Source organism: Sarcophilus harrisii, chromosome 1 (assembly GCF_902635505.1).
Source record: "Sarcophilus harrisii chromosome 1, mSarHar1.11, whole genome shotgun sequence".
Lineage (NCBI taxonomy): Eukaryota > Metazoa > Chordata > Mammalia > Dasyuromorphia > Dasyuridae > Sarcophilus > Sarcophilus harrisii.
In genome coordinates this window covers 3,981,386-4,008,509 of record NC_045426.1, presented here as the reverse complement: position 1 = coordinate 4,008,509, position 27,124 = coordinate 3,981,386, and the positions used below count along the sequence as shown (strand labels likewise).

General features: G+C 43.0%; 1 protein-coding gene across 1 annotated transcript in view; it reads left to right on the top strand.

The window, feature by feature from the left end:
- The first annotated feature begins 743 nt into the window (after positions 1–743).
- The window catches only part of AOAH (acyloxyacyl hydrolase), a 133,113-nt gene continuing 106,732 nt past the window's right edge, over positions 744–27,124 (top strand). Inside the window, 2 exon segments of the mRNA XM_031951714.1 lie at positions 744–824; positions 11,381–11,476. Coding sequence (XP_031807574.1) covers positions 815–824; positions 11,381–11,476 — 106 coding nt within the window. The 5' untranslated portion in view covers positions 744–814.

Here is a 27,124-nt window from a genome sequence, read left to right as displayed (position 1 = left end):
GGCTTGAGCAGGTGGGCCCCAAGGGTTGCAAGCTCGTTCCTGGGAAAGCCCCAAACGTTGGCCCTTGGTTCCTTGGAAAACGCAGCTTGTTACAACTGAACAAGACATGAGCGTTGGGGGATTTGGGGAAGGGAGGGGAACCTCCGGTTGTTGGACAGTAAATCTGAAAGCCGACGAGGATCCCCAAAGAGGAAGCTGAGGCCGAGCCACGTAAGAGTGCCGCAGGGTGGGTTTCATGGTGACAATGACACCTCGTGAGCCTTCCAAAGCCCCGATCTTCTGGTCCCAGACCTGGGAGCACTGGGGCCTCTGGATTCTGACGGCCCACCGGCCCACCCCATCGCTGCCGGCTGGGGGCCCCAAGTCTGGGGAGGTCACGCTTTTCCCCAAAGGCCGAGAAGCAAGGCGCTGATTCGGGAACCTCAGTGTCTGTCCGGGCCCCAGAAAGTGGGTCTTTCCTGAGTCTTTGATGGTGTTGAGTTTGTGTACATGGATGTGTGTACGCATGGAGGTGTTGTATATGTGTGTGCATGTGCTGTGTGCACGGGTGTGTGGCTACTGTATACGTGTGTGCAAGGCTGTGTGAGGGCCCGTGTGCTGTGTGTGCGTGCAAGGCCGTGGTGCACAAATGTGTGTGAGTCCCTCCTGAGTTCCCTGTGAGCAAAAGCTGTGCTTTCTGGCTCCCCAGCCCCTTTCCTGCAATGAAGGTTCCTGTGGATGTCCTAGGGCCAGCCTCCCTTCCTCCCTCCCTGCCCCCACCCCCTGCTCTTCGGCTCCCAGGGCCCCGAGCGGCTCCCAGCTCTCCCACGGACACATGTGCTTAGGTAGGTCCCGCAGGGACGGGCGGGCTTTCAGCGGGATTTTTCCTGCGCGCGCCGAGGCTCAGCTCTTGGCCCTTTCCTGGACTCAGGTACCTGGGGTACCTTCCTGGCCCCAGGAGAGCTGGAGAGTATGGTCTAGAGATCCGGGTGGTGGAGGGGAGACCTGGAAGCAGTGGTGGATCGTGGACTTAGAGCTGGGGGGCAACTTCCGAGGTCAGAAAGTCCAGAGTAGGAAACTGAGACCAAAGGAGGGAACTTGCAGGACACCATCTTGGAACAGACTTGGAGTCTGGCTCAAACCCTGCCTCTTAGCCCCATTATGACCCTAGGCAAGTCACGTAAGCTCCCGAGCCTCCTTCTGTTAAATTGGGGCCTTAGGCCCTCTCACTCTAGTCTGAGTCTGAGAGCCACTTCCCAGGCTTGGCTCGGCTCGCCAGCCCCTCAGGCTTCTCCCTCTGTAACACTGTAATAGGCACTTCACAACTTGCCACGTTGTTACAGAGTATTTGTAAACCTCAAGCAGTCACCCTGAGCCGTGATGGGGGGGCCGTGCATCCAGCTTGGCCAGGAGTCCTCCTCTCACAAGCCGGGACAGCTCCTTCCCGCCCAGCCTTCTTCCCTCCATTCCCCCGCCTTCCAAATCCTGATAAATTCTGAAGGGAGCCAGAAAACAGAGACACTAAGACCCTGTAGGTGAGGTGGGCAGCTAGTCCAGCCATTGTGGAGAAAGATTTGAAACTCTGCTCAAAGGGCCATAAAATGGCCCGTCTTTTCTGTCTCCTTCACCAGCCTCATGAGTGAGAGGTGGTGCTTCGGCCTTGTTTTAACTTGCAGTTTTCTCATTGTTAGTGTTTTCAAGCATTTTTTAAAATATGGCTATTAACAGCTTGACTTTCTTCCTTTGAAAAATACCCACTCATATCCTTTGACAGTTTGTCAGTTAGAGAAGTCTTATTCCTATAAAGCTGACTCCATTCCCGTTGTATCTTAGAAATGAGATCTTCTACAGAGAAATTTGCTGCAAATATGTCCTAACTTTCTGATTCTCATTTTAAGTGCATTGATATGTTTTGTGCAAAAACTTTTTGATTTGATGTAATCAAAATAATCCATTTTCTCTCCTGTGAACTCAACTCCTATCTGCAGATCTGTCACATAATTTCTTCCTTGCTCCTTTTATTTACTTAGAATATCATACTTTATGTTTACATCATGAACCCTTTTTGAGCTTATCTTTCTATGTGGTGTGAATGTTGAGCTATACCTAGTTTCTGACAGACTATTTTCCAAATAATTTCTGTCACATAGTGAGTTTTTGCCCCAGTGGCCCCCATTCCATTGATCAGTTTCTTACCCAGCCCCATTTTTGTGGATTTTTGATGATTATAGCTTTATAGTATAGTTTAAGATGGGACACTCAAATTGTTTTAGCCTGTAATTGGGGAAAATATATATACATATGTATGTATGTATGATGTGGTACTGGTAAGTTGTTTTCCTTTCCACTTTTTTTATTGATTTCCTTGATATTCTTTTTTCTCCTCATTATAGCCATGTTCCAAACACTCTTGATATTTCTTGATTTTTTTTATTCCTCTAGATGGATTTTGTTATTGTTTTTTTCTAGTTCTATAAGGTAATTCTTTATTAGTTTGAATGGTATGACACTGAATAGGTAAATAATTTAGGGAGTATTATCATTTTATTATATTAACTCAGTCTACCTATGGGCAATTAATATTTCTTTAGTTGTTTAGAGAAAATGTATTTGTGTGAAAAGTGCTTTGTCATTGTATTCATGTAGTTACTGCATATGTGTTAGCAAATAGACTCCCCATAGTTTTTTACGGTCTGCCATTATTTCGAATGAAAATTTCTCTTTGTAGAAACGCTGGTGATTTATGTGTTTTTATTTTGTATCCTGTTCATTGTTTGGACTATTTTTTTAGTTGATTCTCTGGGATTCTCTAAGTATAGCATCATATCATCTGTAAAAAGTGATATTTTGTTTCCTCATTGCCTATTTCTCTTCAATTTTTTTCTTATATTATTGCTATAGCTAGCATTTCTAGTACAATATTGAATAATATTGATGACAATGGGCACCCTTGCTTTACCCCTGATTTTATCAACAAAGCTTCCATCTTATTCCCATTACAGACAATATTTGATCATGATTTTAGAGGGGATCATTGTAAGAGAAGCTCTTATTCATTCTTATGCTTTTTAGAATTTGTCAAAGGAATAGGTGATTAATTTTGTCAGAATTTTTCCTCTATCTATTGAAATACTTATGTGACTTTTGTTATCCAATATTATCTGCTAAATATCAAATAATAACTAGCATTTACATAGCACCTATGATGTGCCATACACTATACTAAGGACTTGACAAATATATCTCTTTTGATCCTCACAAAAACCCTGGGAGGTGGGTGCTATTGTTATGATTATTCCCATTTTACAATTGAAGAAGCTGAAATAAATGGGGATTAAGTGACTAACTGAAGGCTAGTAAATATCTGAAGCTACATTTGAATTCGGTTCTTATTGACTTCAAGCACAGAGTTTTACCCACTGTGCCAACTCAGTGCCTGTTACTGTATAATCTTTGTGAGGTATTTCTGTGATTTCCATGCTAGTATTTTAAGCATTTATTTACAATTTTTGCATCAATATAATTAAAGAAATTGGTCTATAGTTTTTTTTTTCCTGTTTTGACTCTGCCTGGTTTTGGTGTCGACTATATTTGGGTCATGGAAGGAATTTGGTAGGACCTTTCCTTGATCTATTTTTAAACAGTTTGTGTAGTATTAGAATTGATTGCTCTTTAAATGCTATGTAGAATTTGTTTGTAACTCCATCGGATCTTATTTCTTTTTTCTCTGAGAATTCATTTGTGAATATTTATTGGTTTTCTAAGATAGAACATTCTACCCTTACAGACCATTGCCCTTTCAGGGTCTTGTCTACCATTAGATTTACTCCTAAGAATAAACTCCTCTTGATATAGAGCCTCCGAGTAGGAGTCTACTCTCCAGAAGTCAGAAAAAACCTCCTTCAGAACCTGGATCTTTTATCAGGGCCTGCATGCAACACAAAATGGGTACACCGAGCTTTGGCAATGAAACACTTCAGAGGCCGTGGGTTTCACCGGACAAAGCACCAAAGTCCAAATCTTACTCAGTACACTGACATACTCTAATCTTTAAGTGTAGCGACCATACAGATGCTGGTCCTTATAGGGATTGAATATGTGGACATTCTCCCTTGGCAAAGAGTTAGCTTCCCCTCTCCAGCTTTTAAAGATGAATTTTGTGGGCTTGAGGACTATTTATGATGCCACATGACTGGCCCATGCTCAATGGCATGCCTTGTGAGCTTTAGTGTCCTTGACACTGACAGTAAGAAACTGAGAATGAGAGCTTTTCCAGCTCCCTATGCCCTCATTTCTGTGACTTTTCAGGTTGTTTCTGAGCAATGAAAACGATTAAGAAGCTTGTTACGATTAATCAGATTGAGACAGTGCTCTTCTTAAGGGTTGATTTAGAGTACAGATTAATTCTTGTTGAAACTCCTTCTCTCATTTTGTAGAGAAACATTTCCATAACCTAATACTCATGTCCAGACTAAATGTACCATATTCTTCTGTCTGGACTTTCCCCTCTTCGAGAAGACACATCCCTGCCTCCCCTCTCCAAATAAGTCAAACTATCATGCAGGTGTCAAGGGAGCAGCCCAACCACAGCTAATGGGAGGGGGGGGGGAGTTTTCCTTCCAAGTTCCCATTTCAGACCCTGGAACTTTTACCTAAAAGCATCCCCTCCGTGCCATGTTGCTAATGGCCCATCCTCTTCAGCCAGCAGCTGGTTGGTTTATTTATTTATGTGAAACACTCAGCACACTTTTCCCTGCTGTCCTTTGAAAAACATCTGAAGTGAACAGAGTGTGCTTGAGCCAGCATCTGCTCTTCGCAGTGCAGGTGGGAAAGTAGGTCAAAGGAAATGGTTGAAAGGCCTGATCTTGCAGTTACAAATGACCCGACTTCAAATCCTACCTCAGACCCCAGCAAAGCCTTTAACCTGCCTGAACTTGAGTCTTTTGTACAGTGAGGCTGCCATCTACCTCCTAGGCTTCCTGTGAAGAAAGCACTCATTCAAAGCCAGGCTCAGGAAACCATATAACAAATTGGAAGAAGAGTCACAAAATAAATGAAAGCTGAGAAGTTGTAGTGAGCAAGACTGATCCAACAGAAGAGATAGGAGAAGGCGACCTTTGCAAAGAAGGGAGGACCACATTGGAGGACTTTGCCCAGCTTATGGCCCTCTGGATAAGAAAGTGGAAAGAATTCTGGGGAAAACTACAGTAATATACAAAATCACAAGACATCAACCAAAACTTCTTTTAAAAGAGGGAAGTCTGTATTTAATAAGCATTAAGAAACTAGACAAGGACTAATCATTCTTAGATTCTGAAAACAGGAAATGAGATTGCGGGAAAATTCTTGAGGGTCCCTGGCTTGGAGAGAACATGAAATATTAGTGAGTTTAACAATCCAGCTGTGCTCCAGTGTCTGGGCACCAATGTGCCATCGGAAAAGAACTGTGACCCATTAACCACTTCTTCCAGATCCATTGATCCCTGGGTTTTCTTAAAAGTTAGATGAGGTAGACTCTGCACTGACATTTGCTTAATAAGGTTTTAAGAATCAAATAATTACTGATAATCTCTCTCAGGAAATACAGATAACTCTCAGCTTTTTAACATAGGATTGAAGACATTCCCTCAGATAGTCCTCTGGTCTCTTGTTCTCTCCAATATCATCTTTCCCGAGAGGTTTCTTTACTTCAGCCAAAATGCTCTTGTGTTCCCCTCAGAGCTCTAGCAAACGTTCCCCCTTCAGTCTTGCTCTGAACAGATGAGGGCCAATGTCGATCTGTGATTCTGTGCCAGTCCAGCTTGAATTTGGGTCATCGCCAGCTTCCAGATTGGTTATATTCAAAACCTCAGGTGTGACCTCCTTTCTATCTGCCAGTGATACTGTCTGGATGACAGCCAGCCCAAGGAGACTGTAGAGGCTCTTAAGAGATCTGAAATCGTTCAAACGACTTCGGCCCAATAATCCACAGAGGAAAAACCAATGGCTGAAAACCGATAGTAACTGGGTGGACAATTCACAGGACTCATCTAATTCAAATACTGAAAATGGAAAATGAGGGGAAGCCCAGAATTGAAGAGGAGAGTCCCAGATTGCCCTTTGGAAATTACTGTGTTTTCAATGACCCCGGGGTTTCTCTCTCAAAGACCTGTCTCATCTTCTTGATACTAGTGTTCTCACATTGTCATGTGGCTATGAGTCACCAAACACCAGTTTCTGGAGAAATGAAACCTAGAATCACCCCAAAAGGCAAAACATGAATAGTTGTTACAAAGAATTATTCACATAACGTCCCTTTATCACCCCAAAAGGCAAAACATGAATAGTTGTTACAAAGAATTATTCACATAACGTCCCTTTTGGGGTGATTCTTGGCTTCATTTGACCGTTAAAAACATGAATAATTGTTAAAAATGTGAAGTTCTTTAAAACAGAGAATTATTCACAAGTCAGGAAACCACAATCCCAGTCTCTCGGAGGAGGAGTCAACATTTGAGTTTACACCCCTAAAAGAGCATATAAAAGCTCTCAGAGCCTCAGCAAGGAGTCAGTTGAGGAGACTGAGAAGCTAGAGACTGCAAGGACTAGCTACAAGAGCTCTTGGAACCAAGGAAGTTGATAGGCCTCTAAGAAAACTAACCAGGCTGTTTTGGAAGAAACAATAAAGGATTGGATTTTAACTCCTGGCTGCCTTTGAGGTCATTATTACTCAGAACTAAAAGTAAGGCTGCCTCCAGAACCTTCCCAAGAAACCTGCTCCCAGAGGATGATCATATTTTAGAAAAGAAGAGAATACTACAGTCATTATTATCATCATCATTATCATTATCTATCATCATTATTATCATCACTATCATTGTTATTATTATCATCATTATCATTACTGTCATTAGTATCATTGCCACCATTACTGTGATCATCAACATTATTGTTATCATCATAATTATTATTATCATCACTATCATTATTATCATGATCATCATCATAATTATAATCATTATTATGATCATCACCATTATTATCATTGCTATCATCATTATCATCATCATTATTATTATTACTTTATATTATTATTATTTTATTTTATTATACTATTATTTTATCATTATTGTCATCATTATCATTATAATCATCATCATTATTATTATTATCATTGTCATCATCATTATCATCATCATCATCATCATCAATATCATCATCATCATTATCATTATCATCACAATCATCATCATTATTATTATCATTATCATGATCCTCATCATAATCATGATCATCATTTTTATTATCATCATCATTATCATTATCATCACTATCATCATGAGTATTATTATCATTATCATGATCATCATCATAATCATGATCATCATCATTTTTATTATCATCATCATTATTTTCATTATCATCATCATCATCATCATCATCAATATCATCATCATCATTGTCATTACCATCACTATCATCATCATTATTATTATCATTATCATCATCATCATCATAGTCATGATCATCATTTTTATTATCATCATCATTATCCTTATTATTATCATCATCATAGTTTTTATTATCATCACCATCATTATTATCATAATCATGATCATCATCATTTTTATTATCATCACCATCATTATCATTATTATCATCCTTACCAACAACATTATTATTTTAAGGGTTAAAAAGTCTCTAGGAGCAAAGAATACAGTTCAAGGCATGTGGGAGGACCTGAGGGATGAGAGGTTCGGAGGAGCTTGCAAGTCCTACTTGGAGGTGGGGCTTAGCCCCAGGAGGTGGTGTCTGACCCCAGGTACCATATCTTCCTCCTTAGTGCTCTCAAAGCCTAGCATGCCTCCTACCCTCTTCTCGGGGCAATCCCATTTTGCCAGGTTCCGAGAGGACCTCCCCTTCCCCCATTGGTGGTCTGTCTCTGTGGGATCCTGGTTGGTGCCCAAAGACAGATAAGTGTGGCCGAACCATGCGGTTGACAAATGGGCATTGAGAGTAGCTCATCCTGCCATCTGGGGGGGGGTGCGGGGGTAAGAGGTGAAAAATTGGAACAAGAGGTTTGGCAATTGTTAATGCTGTAAAGTTACCCATGCATATAACCTATAAATAAAAGGCTATTAAAAAAACAAAAAGAGGAGCTCAAAGAGGAGCTACCAGGTTAGAGTAGTCCTTAGGGGCGCAACAATTATCATCATTATCATAATCACTATCATTACTATTATTATCATCATTATTATTGTCACCCTTATCATCATTATCATTATGATCATTATTTCATCATCATCATCATCAATATGATCATTATTATTTTTCTATCATCGTGATCATCATCATCATCATCATTGTTGTTGTTGTCGTCATTAGTCACAGACACTCTGAAGCTCTGTTCCCTCATTTGCAGACTCAGAATACAAGTTTTCCGGTCGCGCCCTCACAGTGGCCTGGAGCTCTGTAAAAGGGACGTGCCGGGCGACCCAAGTGGGTTCTTTAAAACCAATTTGCTGCTTTGGTCAGAAGCCTTTTGCCCTCCTGTGGCTGAGCATGCTGGGTAGCCGAGCCGCTCTCTGCCCCGCACTGTTGCTGGGAGGCTGAGTGCTCCTCAGTCATGGGGAGGCAGCCAGACTTAATGAGACTCATGCTGGTCCCCAGACTGCCGTGACTTCTGTCCCCTTGGCTGCCGTCATCAGCCTCCAAGTCTCGCCACTGGCCGTCCCTGCGGCCCGACCCAAGTCCCCTTTCTATTTTCCCAGGATAACGCCTCCCCCCCCAACAGCGATGGCTGGCCCTGGGGAGGGCAGCAGATGCCCGTGGGACCGCCCCCCTTGCCCCATAGCAGATGCCCAGAATGCAGTTTGCCTAAAAGGCCTTTGTGTGGAATCCAGGCCTGGGCTGAGGAGTCCCCTCATGTAATGAGCCCAGGACAAAGCCTTTACTGCAGGGAGGAGAGGGACAATGACGCCATGGGGAGGAGCCGTCACAGGGCCAGTGAGGGGGTCAGTCTGACTCTGTGAGAGCTGAGGGCAGGAGCCCTGTGAGCCCCGAAGTGCCTGTGAGTCCAGAAGTGCCCTGTGAGCTCAGAAGATCCTATGAGCTCAGAAGAGCCTGTGGAACTTAGGAGAAAGAGCCCTGGGAGCCCAGAAGAGCCTGTGAGACATCATCCTAAAGACATCAAAAATGAATACTCCCAATTTTAAAAATATTTGTTGTGTCTGTAATTTTTGTCTTTACTATAAGATTTCTCTGCTGATGAAAATGGAAAAGTAGACCTGATGTCATAGAAATTTATTTTCTATTTTCTCACTGTGCTCATAGCACAACAAAATGTGCTCCAAATTATCTTTAAATGTTTTGTCCACATGAAAACTTTCAAGGGATGAGCAGAATAAGACCATCCAGTTATACTTAGAAATGAAAAGTGTTACAGTAATAAATGGTTTGTTTTTGTTGTAGTAATAAATGACCAAGTGCAATGACTTGACTTTAATAAATCATTTTCCAAAGTTTCCTGTATGAGTATTTTTTAACATCTATAAATTAATGTATTTTCTGTTTCTTGCTGTTATATATACATTGGGTTTGATGAGTATTGCAAATTCTAAAATATTGAGTTCAAAGTCAGTGTAAACATATTCTTATGTTTACAGGTACTGTAAAATGCATATTTTCCCTGGGGAAAAATTCAAATAAAAAGAAAATACTGCGACTAAAAAAAAAGGAGAAGGAGGAGGAAGAGGAGGAGGAGGAGGAGGAGGAGGAGGAGGAAGAGGGAGGAGGAGGAGGAGAGGGAGGAGGAAGGAGGAGGAAAAGGAAGAGGAGAAAGAGAAGGATGAGGAGGAGGAGGAGGAGGAGGAGGAGGAGGAGGAGCCTGTGAGCTCAAAAGCCTTTGGCTGACACTTAGGGAAGGATGGGCTGAGCTGGTTCCAGTTCTGGGAAGGGGATGTTGAATGGGCTGTCTCAGAAGGCCAGAAGTCAGAGCTGCTCCTTTGTGCTGAGCCCACAAAGAGGAAGTCAGGGGCCCACTTTGCTTTAGAGAAATCTGGGGAGCTGGGGGACAGTGGGGACCGCAGAGCTGAGCTCCGGCTCCTGTGGGGCCCTGAGCAGCGACCTAGCCAAGGACTGACTGGTCACATGGGGTCCAGCTCCAGGGAGGGCGACAGGGATGAAGAAGCCAGAACCAGACCTGGAGGGGACCAAGAGGAGGTTGTTTGTGATTGTCCTCGGCCTCCCCCACATCAATCCAGGAGAGGGGGAGCGAGTGCCTGCTCCCCAGGCTTCTCTTGAGAGAAGGGAGATGTGGCTGTAAAACAAACCTCGAGTGGGCCTCTAGCATCTCCAAAGGGAGGACCGAGGTTTCTGGAGCTCAAGAGGCAGCTCTGAGGGAAGCAGCCTCTGAGGGAGACAAGGATGCTGAGATCCTTGCCCTGAGACAGGGAGCAGCAAAGGGCCCTGAGACGGGGAGCAGCAAAGGGCCCTGAGTCAGGGAGCAGCAAAGGGCCCTGAGACAGGGAGCAGCAAAGGGCTAGCCCACAACCAGCAGAAAGCGAAGCCCTGGGCTTTTCCTGGCTCTGACCTTCTGGAATTTCCTGGGAGAGACTGGCTCCAAAAGGAAGGGAATACTTCTCCAGTTGGTTCCTTTTCATTCTGATGGAAGCGTCCAAACCCCAGGGAAACACCCTAGGGCGCAGGGGAAAAAGTAATCAGAATCAGAACACGAGGGCACAGGGATCCCCTCATGAACACTAATTTTTTCTTCCCTTGAAGGGAATCCAAATCACAGAAGTGTGGGGGAGGGTGCTTTAAATCTAGAGGAAAGTGCTTTAAGACCTTGGGAAAAGGTAGGATTTAGGGGAAACAGAAGATAATTCTATTGACTGTTTATAAGCCTCTGTGAGCCTTTTGCTTTCTGTCCTCTCTCCTTGGTGTCCCCAAAATGCATTGCTACCATAGGACGAGTCGTGGTATGTTTAGGGGAAAATTAAAGAAACCATGATGAATGTTTTCCTCATCCACTTGATTCTTCTAAGTGAGGAGGAGCAGCGCACATGAGGGGCAAGGAGGAGGATTTGGGGAAATTGTCCTTTCTTTGATTTTTATGATAAAGCCTCTAGCCCAGGGCATCCCTGCTCCGGGGCACAATGAACCTGCTCCAGGCCTGGAAGACTTTCAGAGAACATCCTTCTCTTGCTTTTCTCCTTTGACTCATTGAGCTTCCTCTCATGAACTCACCGCCTTGTTACCGTCTCCCTTTCCGCTAGTTCCTTGTTTTGCTTGAATTTTGGGAAACCCATTGCTTAGCTTGGAAATGGCCTCTTGTAAGCGCCTAATAAGGGGGAGCTGATCAAAAGACCAGAGTCCTGTCTCTGCCTGAGTTAAACAAAACTGTCCTTTTGCTCCTTGTCAGGATGTGTGCTGATCGTGTCCGTAGTGGAACAACTGGCGCAAGTCCACAATTCCACCGTGCGGGAGGGGATGGAGAAACTGTGCAGCTTCCTCCCTGGTGAGTAGAACCTCAGCTCCTGCCTGGGCACAGTTTACTTGAGCTCTTGGTTTGAAGGTTTAGCCTGGAAAGGGGCTTCCCAGCAAGAGTCCGGCGGCTGCCTGTCTCCTGCAAGGGAATATTCCAGGGAGAAGAGAGGCCTGCAAGGAAATGATCTCTCTCTCTCCTTTCCTCCCTCCCTTCTTCTCTCCCTTCTCCCTCCCTCTTTCCTTCACTCCTTCCCTTCCTTCCCTCTCTTTTTCTCTCTCTCTCTATTTCTGTCTCTTACACACACACACACACACACACACACACACACACACAAAACCCTAAGAGTCTCTTATATTTTGGAGTGAAGACAGAAATTGTGAATACGCAGGGAATGAGATGTGGATGATCCGATGGCTATTTTATGTGGCTCATTCATAATGTCCATTCTGCCTCGATGCTCTCCCCCGGCCATTTATCACAGACTGTTTGCTGTGCTGCACCCTGACAGCGGCCCAGGGAGGCTAATGAAATGATTCATTATCATGAGCAGCTTTTCTGCTTTCACAGAAACATTCAGAGACAGACAGACAGAGATAGAGACAGAGAGAGTGGGGCAGAGAGATAGAGAGTCAGAAATGGAGAAACAGAGAGACAGACACAGACAGAGATAGAGACAAAAGACAGAGAGAGTGGGAGAGAGAGAGACAGAGAGTCAGAAACGGAGAGACATTGACAAAGACACAGACAGAGAGAGTGGAGGAGAGAGACAGAGAGTCAGAAATGGAGACAGAGACAGACAGACAGACAGACAGAGACAGAGAGAGTGGGGGAGAGAGACAGAGAGTCAGAAACAGAGATAGAGTGAGAGAGGGAAGAAGAAAGGGAGAGGGGAGAGTTCATCCTGGCCATTCAGTTTTTGTTTTGGGGCTGCTCTCGCCAACACTCTCCCCAGTGAAGGGACTTAGGCCAGTTCCCCCTCTCCACAGCATGCCTCCAAGGCAACCACAGACCCCCCTTCTTTGTGACAGGCTCCGCTTTGCATAAGGGGCTGACGGAAAGGGTCCAGGTGGGCTCAGAGGCCAGCCCTGCCCCGAGGGACTGTGGGTGCTCCGGGGACTAGTCTTAGAACCTCTGAACCTCAGGCTCAGCAGGCCTTGGCGGCCACCCAATCCAATCAGAACCCAAGCAGGAATCCTCTCTAGGACATCCCCACCTCTCGCTGTCCATCGGCACTAGTCGCTGGGGAGATCATCGAATTCCCAGTGTTTCCCAAGGCTTTGAGGTTCACCAAACCTTTTTATAGACATGGTTGTAGTGGATCCTTCCTCAGCCCCTCAGAAGGAAGTGCTGGTATCATATCGATTTTATAGATAAGGAAACTGAAGGAAACAGGAGAGTGACTTGCTCAGGGTCTCGCAGCTAGGAAGTGTCTGAGGCTGGATTTGAACTCAGGAAGAAGAGTTCTCCAGCTTCCAGGCCTGGAGCTCTGTGCACTGTAGCGCCCTCTGGCTGCCCCTGAGTGTCTGAAGCAAGATTTGAACCTGGGGTCCCCGGATGCCCAGGAGATACGTGACCTCCAGCCTGTGATCTCCCTGACAAACTGTAAGGTCCTCGAGGACGGCCTTGCTTGTGTCTCTGTCCTTACTGCCTAGCACAGTATCTGCCACAGAGGAGGTCTTTCATAAATGTCTGTTGCTTTGGGATTGATCCTGAGAGCATGGGGCACAAATCTGAAAAAAACCTTCAGGACGCCCCAGTTCACCCTCATTTGATATGGGACACAAGGTGTACAACAGAGCACTGGCCATAGAACAAGGAAGAACCTGACTCTGAGTCCCAACTCTGACCCTTCCTCTGTGAGCCTCGAGTTTCCTCGTCCGTGAAATGGGGATATCCTCCATGTGCATATCACTGGGTGGCTTGTAAGGAACTTGTCTTGCAAAACATGAAATCTTATAATAACAAATGGAGTTTGTTTTTGATCCCAGGACAGGAAAGGGCAGGATAAAGGGGCAAGGTCAACCAGTTGGGAGGTAGGACCCTCACGTAAAAAATGAGGTGATTTGAGCTGGTGATGTCCAAGACGTGGAGAGCAACTTTAGTCTAAAAGAATCATGATTCATGGTGAAGAATTGTCCATGCGTAGGTTTTGAAAAATAAAAAGCTTTAATAAAGATAAAATAAAAATAAATAAATAAATAAAATTTTTAAAAAGAATCATGATTCCCTGAAGCTCCAGCTTTTCAAAGTTTCCCTTGGTTTTGGTGAGGGGGAAAGGACCACACAGAGAATCTCCCACAAAATGTTGTGTCTTGCTATGTCTATAGCAGAGACCCTGCTGCCTCTCTTTCCCTCCGCACCAGAGAATATCCCAGCATAATTTTTTTGGAATCACACACAAGAGAAGGCTATCTTGAGCCACGTGATATTTCAGCTTCCTAGTCTGGCACGAGCCACGGATCCTTCGTCTTTAGGAGAGGAAGTCTTCGTCGACGTTCCAATTTTTGTGCCAAGAAGAAAACAAAGACGATCCATGTTTGCTTCCTAACAACGGCTATGAATGTTAGGCTAACAGCATCGTTAGAATAAACAAAAGACTCTGTCAGAAGCACAGTCAACATTGGAGGGAGCACAGCAGGAAGACACAGCCCCAGACAGACTCCCGCTGGACAGCTCCACGTGGACCACACTCATATCCCACTTCTGACACCTACTAGTTTTGTGAGCCCAGGGAATGGTTTCACCTCTGAGACTCTTCCCATAGAAAAGTCTCTTTCTGTTGCTGTAAACAGCCAAGAGGCAGCCCAGCCTTGGGATCCCATCTCATCTTTGTCCCATCACAGAGACTCAGGGACAGCCTGGAAAGAGGGAAATATCTCTCACTTAATGCCTTCTGCCCTTTACCAGTGACCAATGTCATCTCATCCGACCTAGATCCACTCTTTCTACAATGAGGAGACTTGGCTAAGTCATACCTATGGTCCCTTCCAGCTGCGTGGAATAAAGGATTAAGTCCATGACTCAGAAATATCTGTTTTACTTCTGCCTCAGACATGTCAGCTTTGTGACTGCATGGACAAGTCCTTCATTTCTGGGGCCACTTGATCCAAATTTTACCCAAGGATCCCTCTACACCATCCCCAATGAGGGAAGCTCTAGTCCGTTTCCCTCCAAGAAGGAGAAACTCATTGCTTCCAACCCATTGGATGGAACCAAGATGGAACAGAAAAGGCAGGGACTCACCTGAGCTTTCCCAAATTCCCTTTGAACAACTTTCTACAGAACTTCAAAGTTCTACAATGGTGGCCAACCAAAGGAAAGGTGAAACAATTTTCCAGCATGGAAACTTGGAATGTTGGGAGGAAAGGCTTTGTATTGGGAAAAGCTGCCCAGGAAACAAGCATGGGGCCGATTGAATCAGCAATGGCAGCAAATCCTCTGGGGTTCTTTTTTGGCCCACAGACAATTAGGGGTTCAACAATTGGGGAGATTACAGGGGTCCTTTGCTGGCATAAGTGCAGAACTCGGATTGTCTAGTTACAAATCCTAGTCATAGTTTCTAGGGTAGAAAAAAGAGTTCTTGTTCACCACAAACCAGAGTGTTAAAAGGGAGTAGTAAATACACTTCTTCTGTGATCCCCCACTTTGGGAGAACTGAAAACAAACCCCAGAGCTGGTTCTGAAAACGCTACAAAAAACTCTGAAACGGACAGTGCCCTCCACCATGGGAGCAGAGTCTAACAAAATGAAGTTAAAAATCAAGAAAAATGGTTGGAAATGAGCAAAAATAAAATGACAAAAGACTGGATCATGAAAATTTTGTGGTGACAAGAAGATCAATACACAAACTTAGAAAAAAACAACAAAGTCTAAAAACTATACATCCCAAACCTCAAAGAAAAAATGTAAATTTGTCTCGTCCAAAAAATTCCTGAAAGATCCCTCCAAAAGTTTTAAAACTTAAAAAGAAAGTAGAAGAAAACTGGGGAAAAAGAAATGCAGTGATGTAAGAAAATCATGAAAAAGAACCAACGGTAAAGAAGGCACAAAAAATACTAAAGACAACAACACCTTTAAAACAGAAACCGATGGTAAAAGGGAAACAAAAATTAATAAAGAGAAGAATTCCTTAAAAAAAGAATGGTCACATGGAAAAACATACATTAAAATTTACTGAAAAACTCCTTAATAGGGGAATGGCCAAATGGAAAGGGAGATACAAAAGCGGGAATGAAGAAAATCATTCCTTAAAAGTAGAATTGGGAAGATGGAAGCTAATTTGTGAAACATCAAAACAAAAAAAGTAAAATAAAAAGAATGGAGAAAAATAAAAAAATGTGGAATATCTTCTTGAAAACAACTGACCTGGAAAAAGATCAAGGAGAGGAATTTAAAATATTGACTACCTAAAAAGCCATGATTCAAAAAGTATAGAATATATCTTTCCAGAAATTTTAAAGAAAACAACTATCCTATAGAGGGATCTCCTAAAACCAAAGTAAGAATATTCCTAAAAGAGACCCAAATGCAAACCCAAGGAATATTATAATAAATTTCAGAGCTCCCTGGTCGAGAAAATATCACAAGCACCTAGAAAAAATTCAATTATCATGGCATGTGGATTAAAAAGGTTACATTAAAGGATCAGAGGATTTGGAATATGATATTCCAGAGGGGTAAAAAGAGCTAGGATTACAACCAAAATCATCAACCCAAAAAACAAAACAAAAAAAAGATGGATTTTCAATGAAATAAGGGGACTTTTTAAGCACCTGATGAAAAGACCAGTGAGAGAAAATTTGACTTTCAGTAAGCCAGAAGCATCAAAAAATAAATAGAAAAAAGAAATCTAAGAGATTCAGTAAGATTAAACTGTTTAACCCACCTAGTTGGAAGTCTTTAGAGTTTTATTAGAGAATTATTAGATCCTAAAAGTATACATGGAAGATTCTTTTTGTACAGCTAACTTTTGGGTTAAATACATATATTGTATTTAAATAACTTTAGGAATATTACTGTTCTGTAAGAAATGACCAACAGGATGATTTCAGAAAGGCCTGAGAGACTTACACGAACTGATGCTGAGTGAAATGAGCAGGACCAGGAGATCATTATATACTAACAATAATATTCTAGATGATGACCAGTTCTGATGGACCAGGCCATCCTCAGCAACGAGATCAACCAAATCATTTCCAATGGAGCAGAAGAACTGAACTAGCTATGCCCAGAAAAAGAACTCTGGGAGATGACTAAAACCATTACATTGAATTCCTAATCCCTATATTTATGCACACCTGCATTTTTGATTCCTTCATAAGCTAATTGTGTTAATATTTTATTTGATTTTTCTACAGCAAAATAACGTTTTGGTCATATACTTATTGTGTATCTAATTTATATTTAATATATTTAACATCTACTGGTCATCCTGCCATCTAGGGAGGGGTGGGGGAAGAGGTGAAAATTGAACAAGAGGGTTTGGCAATTGTTAATGCTGTAGTTATTCCATGCATATATCCTTGTAAATAAAATATTAAATTAAAAACTATATTTTAATATATTTAACATGTATTGGTCAATCTGCCATCGGAGGGAGAGATGGGGGGAAGGAGGGGAAAAATTGAAACAAAAGGTTTATAATTGGTTACGTTGTAAATTACCTATGCATATAACTTGTAAATAAAAGCTAGCAATAATAAAAAGTATACATGGACAGAGGGAGATCAGTGTAGGTTGAATATGAAACAGATGATTATCTAAAAATAAATTAATCTAAATAATTTAATAATAGATGATATTTAGATATTTAGAATTAGATAATAAAATACCTAAAATAAATTAATAATAAAGAGTTGAGAAAAAGGAATAAAAATAAAATAAGTGGAGGGGTGAGAAAAAAGAAGACACTTAGAGAAAGTGGAAATGCGGAGAAGGATGAGATAAAATTATCTGACATAAAAGAGGTGGAAAGAACTTTACAGTGGAGGAGAAGATGGAGGTGTGGAGCACATGAACTTACTCCTCATTGAAATTTGCCTCGGAAAGAGGGAATAAATATGTACCTTCAGTTGGAGTACGTGGAAAACTATCTTACTCAAAAATAAATAAGAGGTGAGAAACTGACAGAAGGCAGGTGGAATTGAGGGCCACCAGGTGGCACAGGGAGTTCAAATCCGGCCTCAGACCCTTAACACTTCCTAGCTGTGTGACTCTGGGCAAGTCACTTAACCCCAAATGCCTCAGGGGAAATGACATCACTTTCGTTAGGGCTTTGTCTCCATGTGTCTGCCAGTGATTGATGACACCAATGTGAACCTGAATGCCCTACCTCCGGTCAGGTATAAAAGTCCCCAGGAACCTGGGGTTGGGGCTGACTTTGATGCTGATCTGTCCTCAATGCTGAAGACATCAGGTTGGGGCCAAGGGAGCGAGCCTTGCTGGCCTTGTTTCCTTCCATCGGTGACTGGGAAAGCTCAGAGCACTGTCCGTGGTCCCAAATTCCCGCAGGCCGGCCATCGGAGGGCTGTCCTGTACTGAACGGCTTCTCTGGGCACCAAATTAAGGAGAATTTTCCTTAAACCCTCACGCCTGAGAATAAAGACCCTGGTCAGACTTGCATGGCATTGTTGGCCTCAGTATACGTTAGAATAATGTCTTCATGTAAAGAAAATTAATTTTTAATAGTAATCAATTCATGAAGGAATTTTTAATTGCAATGGAAAACATTTGTTAAAATATTGATCCTCTCTCTCATAATTTTAAGTTTTGATAGAAATATTGATTGGTACTGAATATCCAACAAGAAAATGCATCCTTTTATGGGTAGATATGGGGATAAATATATAAATCCATGCATATAACATACACACTTTTGAGTTTAACTTTGAATTTCCTCATTTTAAGAAAAGCTCTTCCTGAAAAGCATCTGCTACCTCACGGCAGAAATGTTGGGACCTGACATCAGTAAACTGTGAGTACAAAAGGATCCATGGCAGGAAATTAACTTGCTGGGGAGAGAGGAGATGAGACAAGAGGATTCCAATTTAATCTGCTCAGAAAAGAAGAGAAAGTTGAACTGTTATTTGTCTTATTCAAGCAAATGTGCACCTTTGAGTTAGAAACATGGAGCTTGTTTGGAATCCTGACTCTGATATTGTAAACTAGAATTTTCACAAACAAAATGCTCTCCAGCCATGGTGTGGACAGGTTCCTCTGGGTATTTGAGCCTTCCTTCACGTCTTTCCAGTTACTATCCATTCTTTTCCTGATGCCCTGGTTCATTTCCTACCCCCTGCTTCCTTCTTTCTGCCCCCCACACCTTGGCTATGACTCCTTCACCTATCAGGGCCCACTGACCCACAGATGGACCGCCTGAGCAGAAATAGGGTCAGTCCTCCTCCTGAGCCACTTTGGACCTGGGGAGTTATCAAGGTTCCGGCTTCTCCTGAGCTGGCTTCGCCCTGTTCTCCATCAAGGGCAGGAATAACCTCCCCATAGGAACAATACTCATAGGAATAATAGGGGAGGGATGGCAGAAGGCTGTCCCAGGAATCTGAAACTGTTCCTGCTCAGCGACCCAGAGTCCTCCTGCAGCTGCTCTGAAGAGGAAGGGAGAGGAACCTGCCTGACACCCAGGTCCCACCCAGCCCACTTGGGCTGTGGCTGCTTCAGATGAGCCTTGCTGCCTGTCCCCAGATCCTATACTAACAGCCCCTTCCCTCTGGCCCAGAGAGGGAGAAAGGTGAAGGACAAGTCAGATGTCATAAAGCAGAAAATAACCTGCTCCTGCCCTGATTCTCAGTCCAAGAAGCAACGAGAACAAATGCTTGTCCTTGAGACAAGCTCAGAGCCATCACAGAGCTGGGAGGACACCGACCAAAGTCCTAGCTCTGCTACATCCTGCTGTGCCATCCTGGGCAAAACCGCACCCTGCAGAGAGTATAAATTAGAGGCAAGATGTCTCCTGCCCTGGTGAGGCAAGTTTCATACCCCAGCACAAAAAGAAGTCCAGTTCTGCCCTCTCCCCTGTGAATGGGATAAAGGGCCTCCCCAGAGTCCTCGGTACGTACCATAGGAAATGGAAAGGGATGATCCCAGAAACCCAGGGAAGACCTGTTTGAACTGGTGCAGAGGGCAGCAAGCAGAGCCAGAGGAGAATTCAGGCTGTGAAATGCTAGGCTGTAAAGGCGCTTTGAAAGCTGCAGGTGGGCATCTGCAACTAGCCAGGGCTGCCCAGTGGGAAAATGTACAAAATGAGGTGTAATGTCCAGGTGCTGTATGTACAGAGAGAAACCAGTAGTGGATCATCTTTCTTTTTTTTATTATAGCTTTTTAGTTACAAGATTAATGCATGGGTAATTTTTCAGCATTGACCCTTGCAAAGCCTTCTGTGATGATCATCTTTTATTCTTGCTTTTACTACTGCCCAGCCCAGGGCCTGCAATAAGGTAGGTGTTTAATTAAGGCTGGGAATTGTGAGGATTTGTTTATCTGAGGATGCCGCCTCTACTTCTGTTCCACGGAAAACTAGCAATCGTGGATCTTGATGCAAGAACTTCCTGTTCGACATCTGAAGGAGCCCCGAGTTCCTTGTGCGTGCAGGGGGGCAAAGGGAGAACTCTGTAGGAAGAACATCCTGTTTCAGCTATCTTGTAGATCGGCCCTGCTTCGGCTGGGATTTACGCACGTTATCACGCTTCGGTACTTCAGCAGTTTTGGGAGAGCTGTCATTATCCTCATGGAAAAGAAACTGGTACTAGAAAGGTAGAACCACTTGACAAGGTCACAGCAAATGGTCTGTAGGATTTGAATCTAGGCTTCTGCTACGAGAACAACACTCTGTTTGCTAAGCATCAGTCTGTCGTTTTCAAAAGCAGCGTCCCTTACTTTAGATAATTCTGACTTGTGCTGGAACAGGGCTTCTATGTTCTGGTAATTAGAAGTGAACTCAAGCAGCCTTTCCTCAGAGGCCGAGAGGCCCAAAAGCCCCTTTCAAGGCACTGAGTGTGTCCCAGGGGGATGGGTTGGCGAGACAAAGGCTCCTGTCCTAAGCTCTGGGGATAAAGATACAGCAGGGAGACAGTCCCAGTCCTCGAGGAGCTCTCACCCAAAGAGGGGAGGATTCACCTTCATAGCCAATGGAAAGGCCCATCAAAGGCGCAGCAGCAGGGCAAGTGGTAAGGCCCCATGTACCTTGTGAAGATGGTACTTGCTCAGTAACAGTTAAGAAGCGAGCCCAAGAGCTGGTGTGGAGAGGGGCTCTGCATTCCCTCCAGCAGAGATGGCTGTGGGGGACTGAACATGCAACCGGGCTCAAGTGTCCTCAAAGAGTTGGGGCACAATGCTCCCTAAGTCTGAAACCATCTCTTTAGGATCTGATGTTTTTTTTTCCAGACTCCAAAGACCACCTATCCTCTCCACCCTCCTAAACTCCATTACCTGACATCCAAGCACTTCTCTGCCCAATTAAGTTTCCATAAAAGACTAATTTCTCTTGTGAAACTCTCAGTCTAACTATGAAAAACCATCAAAAAGTATTAAAATCATCCATTTTTCCCAAAGGCTTGTTAAGGAGCAAGGAGAAAATACTAAGACTGGGTGCTAAACTCTGGATGGTATGATGAATGGTTATGGGGTGTTTGGTAGTAAATATTTTTGCGTGCATTTAAGTGTGGTGTGGTGCGTTTCTGGCAATGGCTTGGCCGGTTGGCGGTGGTGGAAGCGGTAAAATTATGGTGTTTTAGTTGTTTACTTTCGGTCAGTGTTTTCGTTTTGTTTCGTTTTTGTTTTGTTTTTTGTTTTGTTTTTGGCCGGGTTGTTTTTGCAAGCGGAGGGCGGAGAATGTTATGGTATGTTGCCGTGGTGTGTGGTGAAGTTTGCGGTGGTAGGTGAGGGTGGGGCGGTGGAAGTGCGGGGCGTTGTGGAAGGGTGCGGTGGTGGTGTAAGTGAGGGAAGTTAAAGAAAAGAAGCGAGTAGTGATTGTTTTATAGTTTTTTGGCAGAAAGTTTTGTTTTTTACGGTTGGTGATAGCGGTATATGGTAGACGGATAGATGTTGATAGATGTACCGGTTAAGCGGTGTTGTGGTTAGATACGGCGGTAGAGATAGTGGTTTTTGCCGGTGGGAGTTTTTGTGATGGAAGCGGTGAAGGGGAGAGTAGTGCCGATTGGTGGGTGGGAAGAATTTTGGTGGAGAAGAAGAGTGGCGGTGGTGGGGTGGAGGGCGGATGGCTGTGTTTGCCGGTGTTTTGCCGGTGGGGATTGGTGGAGTGAGAGTAGGTGGTGGAAGTATTGGGCGGGCGTGGTAGTGCAGAGAGTGGTTGAGGGTGGAAGGTTTGGTGGTTTAAATTTTGAGAAGGGGCATGGAGGGAGCGGATTTAGTGGTTTTGAGGTTTTTCGTTGGTCGGAATTTTGGTTTTTATGTTATAGTGGTGAAGGGATGGACGGTGTGGGTTTTTGGTTAGTATACGGTGTGGTGCGGTGGGGCGTTTTTGGATGGGAGGGAAGTGGGAAGTTTTACGGCGGATGTTTTGGCGGTGAGTGATGGTAGTGGTGGAGGGTTTTTGCGGGGTGAGGATGGCGGTTGTTTTTTTGCGGTGAGAATATTTTTGTGCCGTGGTGCGGAGGGCTGGATGAATGGCATTTAAAGCGGATGGGGCGGTGTAAAGTTTGGACGGCGAGCCGTTTGGCGGTGGATGGATGTTGAAGAAGCGGTTAAGCGGCGGCGGTTGTGGGGGCGATTTTGGCTGGTTGTGGAGAGTTGACCATTTTTGTGTATTTTGCGGTGTTGCGGATGCGGTGGAAAATATGTTATGGACCAGGTAGTATTTTTGAGTATTTTTTGTTTGTGTGTTTTTGGTTTGTTTAGTTGTTTTGTTTTTGGCGTGGTGTGGTTTTGTTTTGTTTTTGTGTTTTTGTTTTTTGTTTTGTTTGTTTTTTGTGTTTTGTTTGTGTTTTGTTTGTGTTTTGTTTTGGCGGACGAAATGGAAGTTTGCAGAAAGCATGAGTGGTGGATGGCGGTGGTTAAGCGGATAGATGGGATGGAAAGAGGAAGTGTTTTGAGGGTGGTTATAATTTTATGTTGTGGAGTTTTGTTTGGTAATGTTGGTTTTGCATTTACTTTTGTTTTAATTTCTTTCTTTCTGGCTTTTGGAGTGGTAAAGCCTTTTGCGGTTAGATGGTGCGTAGTGGTGGTTTTGTGATATAATTTGGTGTGGTAGTGGATGCATAAAGAATTGGAGTTATGGTAGAAATAACTTGTGGAAGAAAATTAAAATGTAAAGTGTTTTGGTTTGCCAGTGTTTTTCTGTACTAAGTGTTTCGGTTATGACGGTTGAAATGAGTATTTTTGCTGAAGTAATACGGCCAGAATTTTATTTTGGTGTAGGCTGCTGTTGGTGGCAGGCGATGTTTTGGTTTTGCGGTTTTACGGTATTGTTGTGTTTTCATTTTTGGAGCGTTTTTGCGGTGTTGCTTTTGCGTAAAGCAGTAAGTGGTTTTGCGGTTATTTACGGTAATGGTGGTTGCTGATGGGTATTTACGAAGCGAAGCGGCGGTGGCAAATACGGTGGCAGTGGCAGGTTTTTTGGGGTGTTTTTTTGGGGTGGTAAGTTTGTATTATGGATTGCGGATGGGGCGATAGCGGTTATTTTGCGGCAAGTGGTTAGTGTTTATTTTCGCCGTTATGTTTTTTTTGTTGTTTTAGTTAATGCATGGTGGTTGTGGTGGTATTGAGTTGTTTTACGTATTGGATTGATGGCATTTTTTTATGGTGGCGGTTTGAAAATGTTTGCGGTTTTGCGAGGTAGGTTTTTTTGGGGTGTGTTATATATATATGGCATAGTGGTTAAAGGGAGGCAGAGAGTTTAGTAGAGAAGGGAGTTGGATTGCTGATTTTTTAGCAAGTTTTGTGTTTAGTGGGATGTTTTTCTATTGCGGGCATTGTTACGGTGCTTGGGGTGTGTGGGTGGGAGCTAAATGTAAGGGTTGTTGCTGGGAAGAATGTGAAGTATAAATTTAATGGGGCAGATGGTTGTGGGGATGTAGGGGGACTTTTTGTTGTTGGGAGTGGGCATTGAAAGTGTATTGAGATTTCAAAGAGGGAAGTGAGGCGGGAGTTGCTGGGGATAAGAGGGGTGTAGGGTGGGGTGTAAGGGAGCAGGGAAAAGTGTGGGTATAAGCGATACTGTGAAATTATTTCAAAGTTTCAGCCTCAGATTAAGGCTGATTTTGACATGGGTTTCACTGCCTACTACTGCCATTGCCTTGGGAGGTTACGTTTTGTGCGTTTGTAAGTGTGTTGATTTGGGAAATTTCTAGTGTTTGTTCAGTTCTTAGTGTGGTTTTTCTTGAGTTTTTGAGGTGTTGAGTTGTGTATGGATGTGTGTACATGGGAGGTGTTGTATGTGTGTGTATGTGCTGTGTGTATGGGTGGTTGGCTGTATGTGTGTGCAAGGCTGTGTGGGAGGGGTTTGTGTTGTGTGTGTGGTGGGTGTAATAATGTGGGTGTGTGTCTTTCTTGAGTTCTTGGTGAGTTGGGGTGTTGTGTTTTTGGTTTTAACCTTGATGAAGAGTTCTTTGGTGGATACTTCCTAGGGGCCAGCCTCTCTTCTCCTTGGCTTGGAGAGAATATGAAATAGTGAGTTTAATGTCTGTGTTGTGTTTATGTTCAGAATAAAGAATGGAAAAGAATTGCATTTTATTAATCTACTTTCTTTCATCTTATTGATCCTCGTTTTTTAAAGTTAGATGGTGAGGGTAGACTTGTAATATTTGCTTAATAAGGTTTTAAGAATCAAATACCATTGATAATCTCTCAGGAAATATAGATAACTCTCAGCTTTTTTAACATAGGATTGAAGATATTCCTCAGATAGTCCTCTTGGTCTCTTGTTCTTCCAATATCATCTTTTCCTGAGAGGTTTTTATTTCAGCCAAAATGCTCTTGTGTTCCCCAGAGCTCTAGCGCAACGTTCCTCTTCTGAAGTCTTGCTCTGAATAGGTAACACTGCCGATCTGTGATTCTGTGCCAGTCCAGCTTGAATTTGGGTCATCGCCAGCTTCCAGATTGGTTATATTCAAACTCAGCACCTCCTCATCTATATCATGACAAGCCAATGACTCAGAGCCTTAAGAGACCTGAAATCGTCCAAACATTTCAGCCCAACAATCCACAGAGAAACCAATGGCTGAAAACCGATAGTACCTGGGTGACAACTACAGGACTGACGAATTCAAATACTGAAATAAAATGAGGGGAAGCCTAGAATTGAAGAGGAGAGTCTCAGATTGCCTTGAAATTACTGTCTTTCAATGACCCTGGGGTTTCTCTCTAAAGACCAATCTCATCTTTCTGATACTATGTTCCTACTGTCATGTGGCTAAACACCAGTTTCTGAGAAAATGAAACCTAGAATCACCCTGTAAAAGGGCAAAAATGAATAGTTGTTACAAAGAATTATTCACATAACGTCCTTTTATCAATTTTAAAAGGCAAAATATGAATATATTATTCACATAATGTCCTTTAAGATTTTAACAATGCAAAAGAATGATCATGAAATGAAGTCTTAAAACAGAAAGAATTATTCATGTCAGGAAAATAATCCTCACTTCCTCGAGGAGGAGTCAATATTTAAGTTTAACCACTTTGTAGAGAAGCCTTTTGTTTCAGCGAGGAGCTGTTGAGTAGATTATAGTTGGATAAGCTGTGCACTTTGGGAACCAAGTGAGGGAGAGGCTTTGAAGAAAACTAACTAGGCTGTTTTGGAAGAGACAATAAAGGATTGATTTCTGTAACTCCTGGCTGCCTTTTTGAGGTGATTACATATTACTCAGAATCCAAAACTAAGGCTGCCTCCAGAACCTCCCCAAGAAACCTTGGCTCCCAGAGGATCATCATATTTTAGAAAAGAAGAGTAGAAATACTACAGTCATTATTATCATCATCATTATCATTATCTACTACTATTATTATCATCACTATCATTGTTATTATTATGACTACTATTATTATCATTACTTATTAGTATCATTAAGCAATTATTATTATTATCAATATTAATGTTATCATTATAATTATTATTAATATCACTAATATTATTATCATGATCATCATCATAATTATAATCACATATGATCATCACCATTATTATCATTAAGTATCATCATTATCATTACTATTATTATTACTTTATAGTATTATTTATTTATTATATTTATATTATTATTAATATTATTAATAATATCATTATTATTATTATTATTATTACTACATATCATCATCATCATTATTTTTATTATTATCATTATCAATAACAACATTAGTATGATATTAGATGATTACATCATCATCAGCACCTGATTACCATTGTTTTTATCACCTAATTACTATTATTATCCCCACGACAACGTTATTATTATAAGGGTAAAAAGCCTAGGAGCAAAGAATACAGTTCAAGGCATGTGGGAGGACCTGAGGGATGAGAGGTTCTGGAGGAGCTTGCAAGTCCTATTTGAGGTAACAGCCTTCAGGAGGTGGTGTCTAATCTCAGGTACCACATCTTCCTCCTTAGTGCTCTCAAAGCCCAGCACACCTCCCACCCTCTTCTCGGGGCAATCCCATTTTGCCAGGTTCTACAGAGGGACTCCCTCCCTTCCTCATTGGTGGTCTGTCTCTGTGGGATCCTTGGTTGGTGCCCAAAGACAGATGGTGTGGCTGAACCATGCGGTTGACAAACGGGCATTGAGAGTAGCTCATCCTGCCATCTGGGGAGGGGGGTGGGGTAAGTGGTGAAAAATTGCAAGAGTTTGTGCAACACAAGTAGCAGTTACTATATACATAACCTGTAAATAAAAGGCTATTAAATAAAAAGAGGAGCTCAAAGAGGAGCTACCAGGTTAGAGTAGTCCCTTAGGGGGCAACAATTATCACTAATATCATAATCACTATCATTATTATTATTATCACCTATTATTATTGTCACCCTTATCATCATCATCATTATGATCATTTTTTTATCATCGCTATCATCATTAAGGATCATTATTATTTTCTATCATCGCTATCATCATCAACATCACATGATCAATATTATTTTATCATCGTGATCACTACTATCATCATCATCGTTGTTGTTGTTGCCATTAGTCACAGACACTCTGAAGCTCTGTCTCCCCATTTGCAGACTCAGAATATAAGTTTTCCTGTCAAAGGCCTCACAGTGGCCTGGAGCTCTGTAAAGGGACGTGTCAAGCACCCAAGTGGGTTCTTTAAAACCAATTTGCTGCTTTGGCTGTGAAGCCTTTGCCCTCCTGTGGTTGAGCATGCTGGGTAGCTGAGCTGCTCTCGTTCTAATTGTTGTTGGAGGCTGAGTGCTCTCAGTCATGGGGAGGCAGCTAGACTTACTGACCTATGCTGGTCCCTAGATCTGCTGTGACTTCTGTCCCTTATGCTGGCCATCAGCCTCCAAGTTCCGCCACTGGTCATTCTCAAGGGCCTGGACCAAGTCCCTTCTATTTTCTCCCAGGAACGCCTCCCCAACAGCGATGACAATCTGGGAGGCAGCAGATGCCTGTGGGACCGCCCCTGCCCCATAAAGCAGATGCCTAGAATGCAGTTTTGGTTTTGGCAAGGCCTTTGGTGTGGAATCCAGGCCTGGGCTGAGGAGTCCTCTCA